The sequence below is a fragment of the Python bivittatus genome, unplaced genomic scaffold (genome assembly GCF_059951505.1).
Source record: "Python bivittatus isolate LINGU-HERP-01145 unplaced genomic scaffold, Pbiv_v1 ctg000020_np1212, whole genome shotgun sequence".
Taxonomy (NCBI): Eukaryota; Metazoa; Chordata; class Lepidosauria; order Squamata; family Pythonidae; genus Python; species Python bivittatus.
In genome coordinates this window covers 5,528,976-5,545,334 of record NW_028277030.1, presented here as the reverse complement: position 1 = coordinate 5,545,334, position 16,359 = coordinate 5,528,976, and the positions used below count along the sequence as shown (strand labels likewise).

At 38.2% G+C, this 16,359-nt stretch overlaps 1 protein-coding gene across 1 annotated transcript in view; it reads left to right on the top strand.

The window, feature by feature from the left end:
• The window catches only part of PAQR8 (progestin and adipoQ receptor family member 8), a 44,021-nt gene extending 28,558 nt beyond the window's left edge, over nt 1–15,463 (top strand). The window contains exons 3-12 of the mRNA XM_088133940.1: nt 2,025–2,215; nt 4,905–5,192; nt 5,911–6,060; nt 7,103–7,295; nt 7,849–8,069; nt 8,914–9,054; nt 10,290–10,503; nt 11,553–11,700; nt 12,743–12,956; nt 15,330–15,463. Coding sequence (XP_087990066.1) covers nt 2,025–2,215; nt 4,905–5,192; nt 5,911–6,060; nt 7,103–7,295; nt 7,849–8,069; nt 8,914–9,054; nt 10,290–10,503; nt 11,553–11,700; nt 12,743–12,956; nt 15,330–15,401 — 1,832 coding nt within the window. The 3' untranslated portion in view covers nt 15,402–15,463. The remainder of the gene's footprint in view (nt 1–2,024; nt 2,216–4,904; nt 5,193–5,910; nt 6,061–7,102; nt 7,296–7,848; nt 8,070–8,913; nt 9,055–10,289; nt 10,504–11,552; nt 11,701–12,742; nt 12,957–15,329) is intronic.
• The last annotated feature ends 896 nt before the right edge of the window (nt 15,464–16,359 follow it).

Sequence of the window (16,359 nt, the reverse complement as noted above, 5' to 3'; positions counted from 1 at the left end):
CCCAGCTCTCTGCAGGTCATTCACTAGGTCCCCCCGTGTGGTTCTGGGATTTTTGCTCACCGTTCTTGGGATCATTTTGACCCCACAGGGTGAGATCTTGCATGGAGCCCCAGATCAAGGGAGATTATCAGTGGTCTTGTATGTCTTCCATTTTCTAATTATTGCTCCCACAGTTGATTTCTTCACACCAAGCTGCTTGCCTATTGCAGATTCAGTCTTCCCAGCCTGGTGCAGGTCTACAATTTTGTTTCTGGTGTCCTTCAACAGCTCTTTGGCCTTGGCCATAGTGGAGTTTAGTGTGTGACTGTTTGAGGTTGTGGACAGGTGTCTTTTATACTGATAACAAGGTCAAACAGGTGCCATTACTACAGGTAACAAGTGGAGGACAGAGGAGCCTCTTAAAGAAGTAGTTACAGGTCTGTGAGAGCCAGACATCTTGCTTGTTTGTAGGTGACCAAATACTTATTTTCCACCATGATTTGCAAATAAATTCTTTAAAAATCAGACAATGTGATTTTCTGGATTTCCCCCCCCCCCCATTTTGTCTCTCATAGTTGAGGTATACCTATGATGAAAATTACAGGCCTCTCTCATCTTTTTAAGTGGGAGAACTTGCACAATTGTTGGCTGACTAAATACTTTTTTGCCCCACTGTAATCAGGGAATTTACAAGCATCATAGATTTAAACAGAATTAAATTGGTTAAATAAGAATTTTCAATATCATATTAGTTTTTTGTAACTAAATATCCTATATTTTAAGATCGGCAGGTCATAGTTAAAATCCAGTCAGTATATAAATATCAATGGCAATAATCAGCATAGTGTAAATCATAAAGTTAGATAAAAAATTACAGTAATTTCTGTTCAAAAATTAAAAGGTCTAACCTTATTTAACAAATAATTGAAAATTAGAATATTAAGGCTTTATGTTTAGAGAAACCCAAATTTCAGATGTGGTTCAAGCCCGTATATGTTTTCTTAGTTGAGTTAAATTCTCTGTGAGATTTACATTTGAAATACAAACTTATTGTGAACATTAAAGCATACCTTAATTAGCCATTTTTCAGCAGAAGGAACTGTACATAGTTTCCAATAAGATGCATAAAGTATCCTTGCAGCTGTTACTATGTACACAGCTAGTTTGATATACTTTATGGGGATATAAAGTTTAGTAATATTTAAGGTAGGAAATGAAATTCAACTTTCAGAATTTGTTTCATTCTATTCTAAATAATTTTCCAAAATTGTTGAGCTTTGCAACATTGCCACCAAACATAGAAAAATGATCCAACCTGATTGCTACATTTCCAAGAATGTTTGGAAAATAAACAAACATAGTTTTCATGTGTACACTCTGCACATAACAAAAATGGTTTAAAAAATCCACATCTTAACAAAAAACAAAGTATTACGCAGGTTGAAGTTTAATAACCTCTCTTGGTTGAATATGGCAAATATAGTAGAAATGAAAATAAGTTAGTGTCCAACTCATTTATAAAAGAATGGGAAACTTCTGCTCTGTAAGAGAGCACATTTGAAGTGTTTTCAGGTAGACAACTTCTAACAGTGTGATCTGGATCCAAAGGGAAATGGTGATCTGGACTGTGCATGGGTGTACATTATGTCTGATGGCACCTCAAATCAAATGCTTCTTTGCAAATCCAAGAAAAGACACAGTTTCTTTAAGGGATTACCAGCAGGTGTGTGGTGCATACCTTTTCTCTAAATCCAAATTACTGCTCAAACCTAACTCCTAGCACTACTAATCAACAGGTATTGTGTGACTATTCCATCATTTTTATCTTAATGGATTTTTTAGATTATGTTATTATATGGGAGGGTTATAAATGAAATTTATAAATTTGGTGCCAGAACTACCAGCATATTTGAGACAAGGCAATTGAAAAATAAATGTGTTATCTAGGAAACCTTAATACACCAGTTACTAGATGGTCAACATTTGATTCTGTATTTTTGTTGTTGTTCTATAGAAAACTACTTTTCATCGTTCCCAGACCCTAGGTTACAAGAATGGTTTTGCCTTTAAGAAACTTCCAACTGTGGGGATAGGTGGAAACCGGCTTTATGTAAACCAGCTATCTCAAGCTGAACTTGATGAACTATCTAACAAGAGACCCACCTTAACTTATGGTGAACCCAAACAAGCCCCACCTTCTGATTTCATCCCAGCACATGTGGCTTTTGACAAAAAGGTACCTTTTCAAACATCTAATTTCACGTACAGGAATAGCAAAGCCTAGAGGAGTTAAGTATTTATTGCAAAGTTAAGAGGAAAAATATTGTTATGTATCTCTTGAGTCACAATTATATTCTGAATTAAAAAAAAAGTTTTTTTGTATTTTGGATAAGTGTTTCACTGTTTAAAAATGCCCTAAGAATTCTTCCAATAGTTTACTGTCCGTAAACTGTACTGATAGAATTATTCACTTACCAATTCCTAGGTATGCTGGCCTCAATTCATTGCCTTGCTAATAGGGCCACCAAATCCAGTATTCAAAAGAAAAAGTGGGAAGCCATAAGGAATCATGACATACTGGAAATTACTTTTCTAGCTCCGTGCTTAAATGGTATGATATGGGGAGGGCTGTTTCATCATTTTCTTCTCAGGGTTATATGGGAAAATAGCAAGAATATTGGGAATGAGAGCCAGTTTGGTCTAGTGGTTAAGGCTCCAGGCTAGAATCCAGGAGACTATGAGTTCTAGTCCCACCTGAGGCATGAAAGCCGGCTGGGTGACTTTGGGTCAGTCACTCTCTCTCAGCCCAACTCACCTCACAGGGTTGTTGTGGTGTGGAAAATAACAGGGAGGAGTATTAGGTATGTGGAGTCCTTGGGGTTCTCTGAGCTTGGTTCTTTTCTTGCAAACGTTTCATTACCAGGCTAGGTAACATCTATTCTAGCACTGAAGATGTTACCTAGCTGGATAATGAAACGTTTGTAAGAAAAGAACCAAGCTCAGAGAACCCCAAGGACTCCACTGTTGAACCCTGAGCTACACATACAGTATTCACCTCTATTGGTAGTATTAGGTATGTCCACTGCCTTGAGTTATTTATAAAAATAATAAAGGTGGGATATAAAATCTTTAAAAAATTGTGTGTCATCTGTGTTTCTCCAACGCTATTTTCACAATCCCTCCATTCTAAAATATTTCAAGGTATTAGTAAATCTATTCCATTCAGATTTTAAGGAGCCCTATATTTTTATCATTTCAAAATTTCTTTATCATCAACAGATGAAGAACACTTAACACTCTTACAGAATCTTAGTTTGAAGTAATGATGCAAGTAAGATTACAGAACAGGTACCTTGGGATGTACCCTTCATTCTCTTGGCAATACTGTAAGCTAATAATGATCTGAAGAAATAATTTCTGTTTTTAATCATGTCTACGCACAGAATAGTACCCACCACATTCCTTGGTCCAAGAAGCAATGAACATATTGAGATTAGTTTTACTTCTTTGTTTGTTTTGTATAATTGTTAGATTTTCTGAGTTATGGCTCATGGAGTTTGAGATGACATAGGATGAAGATTTGATCACTGGGCAATTTGCTGTTGAATGGCAGGAATTTTAGATCTGCTGTGACTTCATAATCACTGTGCCCTGGACTGCTGATAGACCAAAATAACTGATTACATGTAGCATTTTATCTCTCTTTAACAATCTATGGCTTGGTTCACATAGCACAGTAAACCAAGTGTGATTGGAGTTACAGTAGTATGATTCTGAATCTAGACCACAAATTAAATTACAGTTAAGGTAGGAGCTGCTATGAAATAGGCCATCTCCAGCCGCAGTGTCTCCAATTGCTTCTGGCTCTGCTGATAGCCCTTCCAAGTGCACAGTGGATGAAATATAGACAGCAAGCAAGCGGTTAGAATTAGCTGTTTATTTCTGGTATCTATTTGTCGGCCCATGAAAGTACTCCATATCAGGAAACGGACCCTGCAAAGACTGTTTAAACTCTATTGTTTGCAGGGCGTAACAACAGCATCTTGAAAGACTGCCAGAGTTTTTCTCTGCCCTTCTTATACCATACAGAATCAAGACATGGTTATTTTGGATCTCTTTCTCATGCTCCCACCTTACCAAGGGCTGCAATGTTGTTTACTGTTTCTTTTTATTTATTAACAGAAAATGACAGTAAATAGATATCTTGCTTTCCTTCACCATCGTTATTTCTGCCCTCCTCTACACTATCAATACTTTATTTATATAATTTAAGTCTTATGCTACAGTCTGGTGTAGTGGTTAAAGTGTTGAACTAGGAAGAGCCAGATTCAGGTCTACCCTCACCCTTGCAGCAAATCTCTGGGCGAATTGTTCAGTTTAGCCTACTTCATGGAGACAGAATGGATCAGCATATGAGCAACTTCTTGCTCCAACATATACATCTAAGGGGGGAGGGGAGAGATATCCTTTTTTTCACGGGAAAAATCTAAGGCAGCTTTCATTCAATAAAAATAAATGTTATACTGCAGAATTTCATATACCCCATCAATGCTGTGCAAAGAGGCTTCTGCTCCAGCATTAATACTCTTTAAGTAAATAAAAATATTTTATGTTGGTTGCATTCTTGTCAGTCAAAAGTTACTTAATTGTGGTATATCTTCCACAATTGTGTTTTACCTTCATAGGATACAAAAGAAAGAAATAATAGTTTGCCATCGCTATTAGCTTGGTGCTGAATAGAGATTCCCTACCTTCTGCAAAGACAGCACAGCTTCTTGTAAACCTACACTTAGTATGAATAGAATATATACTAGTAGATTTCCATCACTCGATGATCTCACACAACTTACAAGTGGGTGTCCTGTCATTTTTATTATTAACCTACCTTGCCTTATATAGGGTTGGTTTTTAAAATTTTTTGGTAGGTGCTCAAGTTTGATGGATACTTTCAAGAAGATGTTCCTATATCTACAGAAGAGCATTTCCGCATTCGTCAAGTGGGCATTTATTACTATCTGGAAGATGATAGCATGTCTGTCATGGAGCCCATTGTTGAAAACTCTGGGATTCCTCAGGGCAAGTTCATCAAAAGGCAGCGCTTGCCCAAAAATGATCGTGGGGACCATTATCATTGGAAAGATCTCAACCGAGGAATTAACATTACTATCTATGGCAAGACTTTCCGGATAGTTGATTGTGATCGATTCACCCAGGTACTGTAATCTTGGTTGCACATCTACAGCATTACAGTAACTGGATAAGATTTATAAGCCATGCCTATTACAGCAGTAAGTATGTGGATAAAGTAGTATTAAAAATGTACAATTCAGAGACCAGAACTTTCCAACTATAAGTAGCAGTGTGTATGTGTGATTTGTTTTTAGAACTATGAAACATGCTTTTACCCATGCTACATTATCAACCTAGTTCTCATAATGATTATTTCTCATTCTAGTACCTGTTCACAGTAGTTTGAGTAATTTATTTCATTTAAAGTTTACATTTAAACACATATGATTGAGATCTCTCTCTCTCTCTCTCTCTCTGCCTCTCTCTGCCTCTCCCTCCCTCTCTCTCTCTCTGATAGCACAGCAGGTCTGTTTTGTTGAGAATGAAAGCAATGGGATCTCTTAAAAAGAGCTTAAGCCTCAGGTCATTCCCACAGTAGCATTAATCCAGTTTTGCTAAGATTAATAATCCCATGGGAGATAATGCAGTGCAAACTTGTGCAAGGTCTGAGTTTCTTGCCTGATTTCAGTAGCATAGGAAGAAACTTTTTACTATGCCTGCCACAGATCACATACATTTCACCTCCCCAAATACAATTTTAAGGCAGTCCTGTGATGGGACAGAGATGATATTACTTAGAAGATCTTTCTTATGGTATGATTTCTTATTGCCTTTATTAACAATATGGCTATCCTTTTCCAGACTTTTCTGGAAAGCCAAGGAATTGAATTGAACCCTCCAGAGCGAATGATTTTTGATCCTTACACAGAACTACGTAAAATGCCTCTGCGTATGTATGTCACCCCCTCAGATTTTGACCAGCTTAAGCAGTTTTTGGCATTTGACAAAAAGGTGAGCTTCAGATGTGTTTGTTTCATATTACTCATAATCTACTTTTCTGTATATTCAAAACATTTTAAGCAGCAAACAAAGTCTATCCTCCCCAGAGAAAGTCAATAAAATCACAGCCAATTAAGCTGTGAAAAAGTAGTAGTAGCTAAGGTGGTAAAACATAATTAAAAAAGGAGAAAATTTAATATTAGAGGACTGCCTAGGCTTGCATACATTTAGAGCATTGCAAGAGGAGATGCTAGGAGGTGCAGTGGTGAAACCCAGCATGAGGGCCTCCTTGTCAGTGATAGCACAGCTATGGAACTTGCTGAGTGAGTTTTCTGCTTTTCATTTCAAAAGATAGTAAAGCTATTTTTAGTGAAGTTTGTTTATAGGTAGTCCTCACTTAAAAACAGCATTTGGGACTGGAATTTCTGTTGCTAAGCCACACAGTCGTAAAATACAACGTCATGTGACCACGCTGCTTAGCAGCAGAAATTCTGGTACTCCCAATTGCCATTGTTAAGCTAATCACTGTAGATCATTAAGCTAGGATATCACAGGGACATCATTTGTGACGTTCTGCTGGCTTTCCCATTGACTTTACTTGTATGATGCTGGCAAAGAAGGTCGCAAATTGGGATGCTGCAACGTAATTGCAAGCCGGGCATCAAGCGTCCAGATTACAATTGCGTGACCATGGGGATGCTGTGCCAGCTGTAAGTATGAGGAACAGTCATAACTACCACTCATTCAGCATTGTCATAAAGTTTGACTGGTCGCTGAATGAGTGGTTGTTAAACAAAGACCACCTGTATTTATTTGCCTCCAAACTCATATGAACCTGGGTGGTTAACAGATTTAATCAATGGCTTGCTATTTTATGTTGTTTTGTTGATGTTTTAATGTGGCTGTCTTTTCATGTCTTAATTGTAAATATGAGAAGATATAATTTTGTCCTTTTTATTATGTTATGATTCACTTTAGTTGTGAGAGATCAAGCTTATATGAGAAAAGCTTCTACTCTTCCATGCTGAGATTGACCCCTTCACATTTCTTCCAGGTTCTTCGTTTTTATGCCATTTGGGATGATACTGGGAACATGTTTGGTGAGAACCGGCGATTTATTATCCACTACTACTTGGCAGATGACACAGTGGAGGTGCGGGAAGTCCATGAACGAAATGATGGCAGAGATCCTTTCCCAGTGCTGATAAGGCGCCAGCGCCTGCCCAAAACATTTGTGGAGAAGAAAGGTAACAGCTTTCTGTGATTGAAGATTTGGCTATTTTGTGGGATAATGTTTATATAAATAAAAAGTTTGGTGCCTTCAAGTTCTATGTACAAACACTATTAGATATAATATGAATCCTATTAAAATTTGCTATGCAAAGAATACATGAAGATATGAACATGGGAGCCATAACAAGGCTAAGGAATGCATGTTTTCAGAGAGGCTGATGCACTAAAATTGGCAATTCCAAGATAAGATGTCATTTATTCAGTCAATCAGATGCACTATTGAAGCATTCATTTCTAATTACACTCCTTTATAAAGTATTTAAATGAACTTGTGCTTGCCTTTCCTAGAGATGCTGCAGCTTTTTCAGATGCTGGCTAAATGATGTTTGGCAATATGTACTCAGATCCTATGAAAATTAGGCACATGATAATAAATGTATACCGATTTAAATCTGATTGTGTTAAGAATGTGAGCAAGCCAAGGAAGGACTGCATTTTTAATACATTTTTTCATATGGAATAAACAGTGGCAATGGAAATCTTACTAAACTGCCTTTTTTCCGCAAGAAAACTTCCCAACCTGTGTGCTGGAGATTTCTGATCAGGAGGTCTTAGAATGGTTTACAGCTAAAGATTTTGCTGTTGGCAAATCCACTACTCTACTTGGACGCACTTTTTTCATCTATGACTGTGATGAGTTCACTCGACAATTTTATCAGGATAAATTTGGCATCGCTAACTTCCAGCCAGTTGATATAAAGAAGCCACCCCCAGAGGAAATCAAACAGGTAAAGGGGAAAAACAAAGGAGAAGCTGCAAAAGCAGCCAGTTTTTAATTAAAGGGCAAGGAGATGGAGGTCAGAACATGGAGCAGGACTGTGAAGAAGGACTGACCAGTAGAAACAAGAGTTGCTGGAGGAATTCCAGAAGGTGACTAAGTCTTCATAGACATAAAGAACTGAAGTACTAGGAAGCATCACTTATGCTAAGTCAAACCATTCCTGTTTATTCACTTCCATACAGGGAAAAGTTTCAGAATCCACACTAGAGAGTTTAACTTCTTATGGTGACAAAGGCTGCTTTTCAAATGTTATTATTTATTTAGAAATAAATAAGAAGAATGTAGTGGAAGGAAAAACCAGGTAGCGAGTCCCAGGTAGTGGCTCTGCACATTCACAGCTATTTTTTTTTCTTTCCCTTCCTCCTTTTATGTTTGAAATGGAGAAACTGCTTTTTGCTATTTTTCTACCCACTCCAAATGCAGTTCTTCCAGATGCTGGAAGAGTGATTGGAGATGACCACAAGTCATTTGCATCTGTCCCTTTAATAAACTATGAACTGATCATCCCAATTTATTAGAAAGCAAACAATTCTGCAGTGAATAGTTTTGTCAATAGCTAGAGAACTAAGATGAACAGGAATATGTGAATGGTATTACCTAGAAACAGAATCTCCTATTTATAAACACAATGGTGTCTTACCCATCCCATTTCTGCTTTTACTGATGATACTTCACAACAGAATATTGTAAGGTTCTTTAAAAATGAATACAGTATAGGTCATTTTACAATATTGTGAGTGAAGTTTCATGATCCAATATTGTAATTTTTTCTTCCTTTATTTTATCTACAGATAATTCCTCCCTACAATGGTTATGGCTTCCTTGAAGACTCTCTTCAAAATTGTTTCAGTTTGATTCCACAACCACCTAGGAAAAATGTTATTAAGATGCTAGAGAATGACCACAAAATTTTGCGCTATGCTGTTAGAATGGTGAGATATTGTGATTTACAATTCTGGAGTGATACAGGTTTGGGGATTAGAAGTTTTTCTTTTAATTTTTACCTCCAGTGGCAAAAATCTAAGTGGTAAAATTTTAGTATAATAAGAAGGATTCATATATAGGACTTCTTGATAGTTTTGAAAAACCTGACAGAATTGCTGAAAGAAGGTCTATCTCGTCAATCATTATCATCATCATCATCATCATCATCATCATCATCATCATCATCATCATCATCATCTCTAACTCTGTTGCTTACAAGTCAATGAGAAATAGAAGCAGATGTTAAAATGTGTGTATCGGAATAGTCTTTCAATTCAAAGCAATATGGATACATGGAATCTGATTTAAATTGGGAGTTCTCAAACTAGGGAGTGATGGGACCACTTATGTATATAGGTCACCTTGGCTGGTTGAGGATGTCTATTGGGGCTCTATATTTAGTTCTTAGCTTCAGTAACTGTGCTGTAGTCCTTTTTTGTTGCTTCCGTTTCAGAGCATCTGATCATTTTATTCCTGTATGATTGCATTTCAGAAGGTTTTCAGTTGCTAGGGCAACTGTAATATGTATAAAACTAGAAACAAGATAAAAGATAGGTGTCCCATCAAACGAATAATTTGCCACTAAATATGTGAAGCACGAATCATCTCAAAATGTACACATAGAAAAATAATACTAAGGCCTGTCACCAGGATCTAGGAGCTTGATTAAATCACAAACTACATAGGATCCAGCAGTGTGATGTGGCTGTTAATGCAGCCTAAGACTTCATTAATCTGTTTAACAGAATTACAATGTCCAGGAAGTTGCAGGGAACATACTTCAGTTAAACATTAGGAGAAATTTCTTATGACTCAGAGCTGTTTAACAGGGGGACAATTTGCCTTCATTGGGAGGTCGTATGGTCTCCTTCAGTGGAGGTGTTTAAACAGAGGCTAAGCAGGCATCATGGGAAGTGATCTAAATTTGATTTGCTTTGAACAGAGAGTAGAAGACTTTCAAGTTCATTACAAGATCTATGATTTGAACTATTTAAATAATGATTCAGTTAATTATGCAGCTGCTTTTTACACAATGGATTAATTCAGTAGCAAATCAGTATGACTGGGAATTCTGGGAGTTTCAGTACCTTCAAGAAGGCACTATATTGGGAATAACCAAACATAATGGGCCCTTGATGCACAGCTTATTTTGCAACTCACATTTGATCTTTAACCTGTCCAGGAATCCTCAAACCCTGATGACACCAAGCGGCATTTTGTCCTCTCCTACTGCCTTGCCACTGACATGATCAGCATTTATGAACCACCTGTGCGCAATTCAGGAATTATTGGTGGCAAATACCTAGGCAAAACCAGAGTCCCAAAGCCAGGATCCTCTACAGATGATCCTGTTTATTATGAACCTGCCGACCTAACCATAGGCTCTATGGTAGAAGGTAAGTAGAAATAGTATAAATATTTTAACGAAGTGATTTTCTTGGTACATATTCATTCCTTATTTTGTATTTTTTACATAGGAAATGTTTTCTCTGTTAGGATGATCCAAAACATTCTTTTGAATATTGTAATTAACCTGAAGACAGAGAATTAATATAGTTTGCAGTTAAAACAAACTGGATACATTTTGTCCAATTCCCCTTGCATTCATTAGGCATTATGGGGCTATTTGAGCCATCTAATTTGCAAATGACAGATCTTTTCAGATTAGTTACAACCCTTCTACCCATGATTTTTGGGGGGCGGGATCTGCATTCTTAAGGCTTTTCACTTCGATATCCCTTGGAGTGATAAAATGCCATTTTATTGAAAAATAAACAAAGCACTAAGAAATGGTAGAGGTACAACATATTGTTAGTCCTCTTACAGCTTATCCCTGTAGTCTTATATACTTTTCTCAGATCAGAATACAAATCAAAATGTTGTAGAAAGTTAATTGCAGTCACACAGTTCTGTCCTGTGTTGTGGCTGGCTGGCTTCATTTTGCTTCAGTCACTTTGCAAAACAAAAATAGGTTGTTGAGCTGCAAGATCAGGTGAAACCTTTAACTTCTTGGATTGTAGGGCTGTTCTTCTAAGAAAATAGCCAGTCATCTATAGCAAGGATAGTTCAGTCCCATCTTTGCAGCTTCCAGAGCCTCCCAGGATTCCACCAATACAATTCAATGGCATATTGTTAATTTCCAGATTTCTATTTTTCATGTTTTGCCTGCATCCCTGAAAAGGTTTAAAATCACACATTAAGTTTTTGCTAGGCTTAAAGCACCTATTTTGTGCATTTAAAAACCCCCAAAATGTGGGCCAAAATATTCAGCTTCGTCCCTTCCACCAATGTTGCCATAACACCACCAGTGTTATTGAGAGTTTTAAAGGCTGAAAAAAATGTGCATCCTCCCCACCTCTGAAAGAGGTTGCACAGGTTTGATCTACATTTCTGGAATTGGCAGACAGTTGGTTTATGGTGATGGCTGATTGTCTCTTTCATGCAGTGTTTGGCCATAGGTTCATTATTGTGGATGCAGATAATTATGTGTTGAATTATATGGAAAGCAATTTGGAAAGCTTTCCAGCATCTGTTGTGCAGTCTATGAGAGCTCATTTTGCACCTCGCCAGGCAGCAATGGAGGCAGTAAGGGGGTGAGTATTTGAAGAAAATATCTAGGAATATTTCTGTGGGCATGACTTGGTTCTGCTGGGAAAGTTTCCTGCCACATTTCATAGCCTAACATTGATTAAGCTGATTCTGAAGCTGTTGGCCTGAGGATGATGTAAGTAACGGTCCTCCTCTTACATTATCATAGACAGCAAATGAGGAGCTGTATTGCTTTACCTTCAAACACCACAAATAGTCACAGCTTGTATAAGGGGGAACTTACACTATGGCCCTGTTCCCAATGACCAGAGAATGATATCAGGAAAGGGCACTTGTCTTCATCCTTCCCCAAAGATGCACATGGTTGATTATTGTGAGAAAAGTAATCCTGGATGTGATCGACTGTTCATATTTTCTTTCAAGTTCTAGATGAGCTAACCATCCCTGTGGATTGTGTTCAATTAGATTGAATAAGCTTAATCAGGACTGAAATATTTTATTTGTGTTGACTCCTACTTGCCATGTCAGAGTTAGGAGAAGTGAGAGCTCCACCTAGAGAAAAGTTGCAACTGAATTTTAATTAAAAAAGACACAAAGAAGAAAAGAATGGTCACTTACCTGGCAGAGTAAGATCTGGTTCTGTTGTTTAGAATCAAATTGCTATAGTTGTGTTGAAATGGGTTATGATTTGTTTTCATTCATCTAATTAGTAGGCTGATTAAAAATTTAGTAGATTAATCAGAGGGTAACTTAATCATTAGCACTGCAAATTGGGACTATACATTGTATATACATTGTATATAAGTTACTGCATTACTGTGATATAGAAGGATATCTTAAGAATGGCTTTTCTTTTGAACAGTTGATGGCAAATTTTGTCCATTCAGGTGTAAGCTTTAATATGTCCAGAGGCCCCCAATGCTGACAATATAAAATTTATCTAAACATAGTTAATTAGACTAAAAGGCAGGTGATTAATACAATCCATGAATCATAATATAGGAAGCTTTTCAAGATACTTGAGACTTGTGGACATCATATGACATCTTCTTAGCTCAAGTAAAAGGAGTTCTTTTCTCCCTCTAGGTTAGCTTCCAATGAGCCTGACCCACAGGAGCTGGCTGCACTATTAGAGCAGATTCAGGAGCACATGAGGCGACATAATTACTTGCCAGACAGCAGTATGCAAGAAGCTTTCCTTCAGCAAGATAAAGATGGCTCAGGGCTTCTGAACAAAGCAGAATTCTCTGCTCTCTGTGATCATTTTAAAATACCAATTGACGACCCGATTTTCCAAAAGGTAAAAAGTAGGAGCTAGCAATCTGTTTTAGCTATAAGCCAAGAGTGATCAACAGTAAGAGCAATGATAGAAATGTTCAAAAGGACAAATAACTGCATTTAGGTTTTTGAAAGAATTTGGAAATGCAGGTAAAGGTATTGATAGTGTATGGAGATACAGGTAGTCCCCAGTTTAAGAATGAGTTCTGTTCCCAAGGTCTGTCCTTAAGCTGAATTTGTATGTAAGCCGGAATAGTATTATTGTATAATACTGTATAAGTAGTATTGTGTAATGAACTCGAACCATTATGCATTTAACTCGAATTTTGCTACAGTAGGCTCTGTTCTTAACTATATGGGTTATACAGGTCATCCTTAAACCAGGCATTCTTAACCTGGGGACTACCTGTACTGGTACAACATTAGTTCCCTTCCATAATTCCACTGATAAGATGCAGGGACTGGGATCAGTCTAAAATCATAGTGGTTATACATTTGTTTTCATTTCTTTCTTTCTACTATCAGTAAAAAAGATAATTGTGGCATAAGTGCTCCTATAGCATGGGGAGGTACTATCTTGAGCGTATAGAGAGATTTCTTGCCAATTCATGTTGTGATTAACTGAATTTTCTTACATTTATCAAAGCAAGTTACTGCATATTTTCATGAGTGCCACTTGCCCAATTTCTGCTAGGACATTAAAAGTGACAAATTTTAGAATTCCCAAGAGAAATTTCTGCATTAGCCATTTTCTGAAATCCTTTTGTATGCTCATATTTTAAATGTTATTAAATGATATGCTACTTCCCTTAGCTTGCAGCATTCCAGTTTTTTAAAAATTGATTTATCTTATTTGAGCCCTGATACTGGTGATTTATTATGTGATAGTAGTAATTTGCAGCACTATTTATTTAGCTAAAATGTTCCAAAGGCTTTCCCAGACTCTTATGTACAGGTAGTCCTCAAGTTACGATGGCAGTTGGGACCGGAATTTCCATTGCTAAGCAATGCAATTGTAAAGCTCAATGTCACATGACCACATCACTTAGTGATGGCAATCCTGGCACTCCCCATTGCTGTTGTAAACCGAATCCCACCAGTTGTTAGCCAAAGACCCATCCCGATCCAAGCCATTCCCAGCTTGGTCCCTCCCAACCCTGAGCCTTGGTTCTTCCAATGTAAGGGACTGCTTCCCCTTCAACTCCCCTCAACTGCCTATCTTCCCCCCAATCTCTGCCCTTTTGGCCACCCTGCACCCAGAACAGTGCGGCTCTGGGACTGTTTGCCATGCTGCGGCTCAAGGGCTTCTTGGAGCGCTGCAGCTCTGGGGCTGCAAGAAGTCCCTGAGTTACAGCCCCTCTGGGAGGCCTCAGCCACCCCAGCCACCCTGCACTCTGAGGCCCCTGCTGCCATAGCTGACCTTTGCAGTCTTCTTGCTCCTGCTGCTGATCAGGCATGCCCAGCCTGGCTATGTGAGGCTTTCTTCCTTGTGAGGAAGCCACCATGTGCAACCTTGGAAAGAGAGCCTTGTGCAGCCTGCAGCTGCCTCGTGAAGGGACAGGCTGGATGTGCTTGGTCAGCAGTGGGAGCAAGATGCTGAAGGTCAGCTGGGAAGGCAGAGACCAGCATGGAAGGGGCCGCGGAATGCAGGGAGCCAAAAGGGTGTGGGAGGGGAGATAGGTGGGTGGGGGGAGTTGGTGCCCCTGTGGTTGTAAATGTGGGTGGGCTGCCAAGTGCCTGAATTTTGATCACGTGACCATGGAGGCACTGCAACAGCCATAAGTTTGAGGACCAGGCATAAATACCATTCATTCAGTCCCGCTGTAACTTTGAATGGTTGCTGAATGAATGGTTGTAACTCAAGGACTACCTGTATTTAATTTAATTGTACATTTTCTTTACAAGTCCTATTATTATTTTCTTTCATTCCAGTTTGAAAGAGTAGTGATAGTCCCTGATTTTTTTCCCCTTTAAGCAGCATACTAACAAATGCTACTTAAGATGTCAAATTTTATTTGAATAGCAGGCACTTTCTTTGGATTTTTGTTTAAGTAATAGATTTTTACACAGTGCCATTGAAATGTGAGAAAGAAAATGATAAAAAAGCTGCCTGGAGAAAACTGCACTATTTCAGTAATTGGAAGACAGCCAGTTGTCTCCTTCTCCCACTAGCATATTATGTCTGTGTTTTCACATAAGCTAAGAATCCAGCTGTTTAGAGAAATTATTAGAAAAGGAAACAGCCTGCTTTCTATTAGTTTCTACTCTGAAGATTAGAAGCAAAAATCTTACCACTGCAGATTAACTGTATTTGTTCTTATGACATATTGCAATTAAAAAAAATGAAATTACAGTATTTGCAACTTCTCATTGGCCTCTCTCTCTATTTTTGCAGCTTATTAACACATGTTCTCATGGGGAAAATCAGATAAGATACCCTGCCTTCCTCAGAGCGTTCCAGTGTTGATTGGCTCAAAACTGGCAGTTACCAGCTGTACCAGATCAATTTCTATTAAAATATGCTAATTCCTGAAAGGTGCTCTGGTATGCTTTCCTTTTTTGTACCACATACTCAAGTTGCAATTTCCCACGTTACTTGGCAAAAACAGTCTATCACAGGTCTGGTCCTTCTAGAAATAAACTGAGGGTGGCTATCTCAAGGCATGTAACTAAAATCTATAGTTACTCACTTTATTGCCTGGGAAGCAAATAGGCACTTATGGGATTTTCTGTGTCAGGTGTCAAGTAACGTAACTATCCTTAAGTAATAGACATACGATATCAGTCATAAAACAATACACTTGTCTCTCATAGTATCTGCCCAACTGGTTCAGTTTGGCAGGTTTGTGCGTTCTGGATTTCATCAATTAAGCAGTGCCATCTTTCAGGTCCCCGGAAGTATGTCTTCTCTGTAGCAGTGCCTGTCCTCTGGAATGATGTTTCCCCCAAGTTTTATATGGCTCCCACCCTACTGGGATTTCAAAGGGCCTTGAAGATGTGGCTTTTCACTCAGGCCTTCGGTGAGAACACTTGATGCTCCTTTTCTTCTTTCCCTTGTTCCCATCCAAATTTGTTTTGTATGCCAGCTTTGTTTCTTTGTTTTGTGTTTCTTGTATTACTTGTTTTTAAATGTTTTTAACAATTTGTAAACTGCCCAGAGTTGCTGGGAGTTGGTGGCACATAAATTTAATAAATTATTATATCAAACACACAGAAAAGTTAAATCCCTTAACCAACCCACCTTATGCTCCAATAGGGTTGAAGACATGTATTAAGAGAAACTTTGGAACTGCAGGATCCAGAACTTTCCAGTCTCTAAAGTGGAAGGGGAAGACATTTAATGACAGCCTATAGCTAACATGATTTCCCTCCTATTACCAGGAAGCAGGAAGAAATTCCACCTCCTCAGTTAAGAAAGAAAGGAT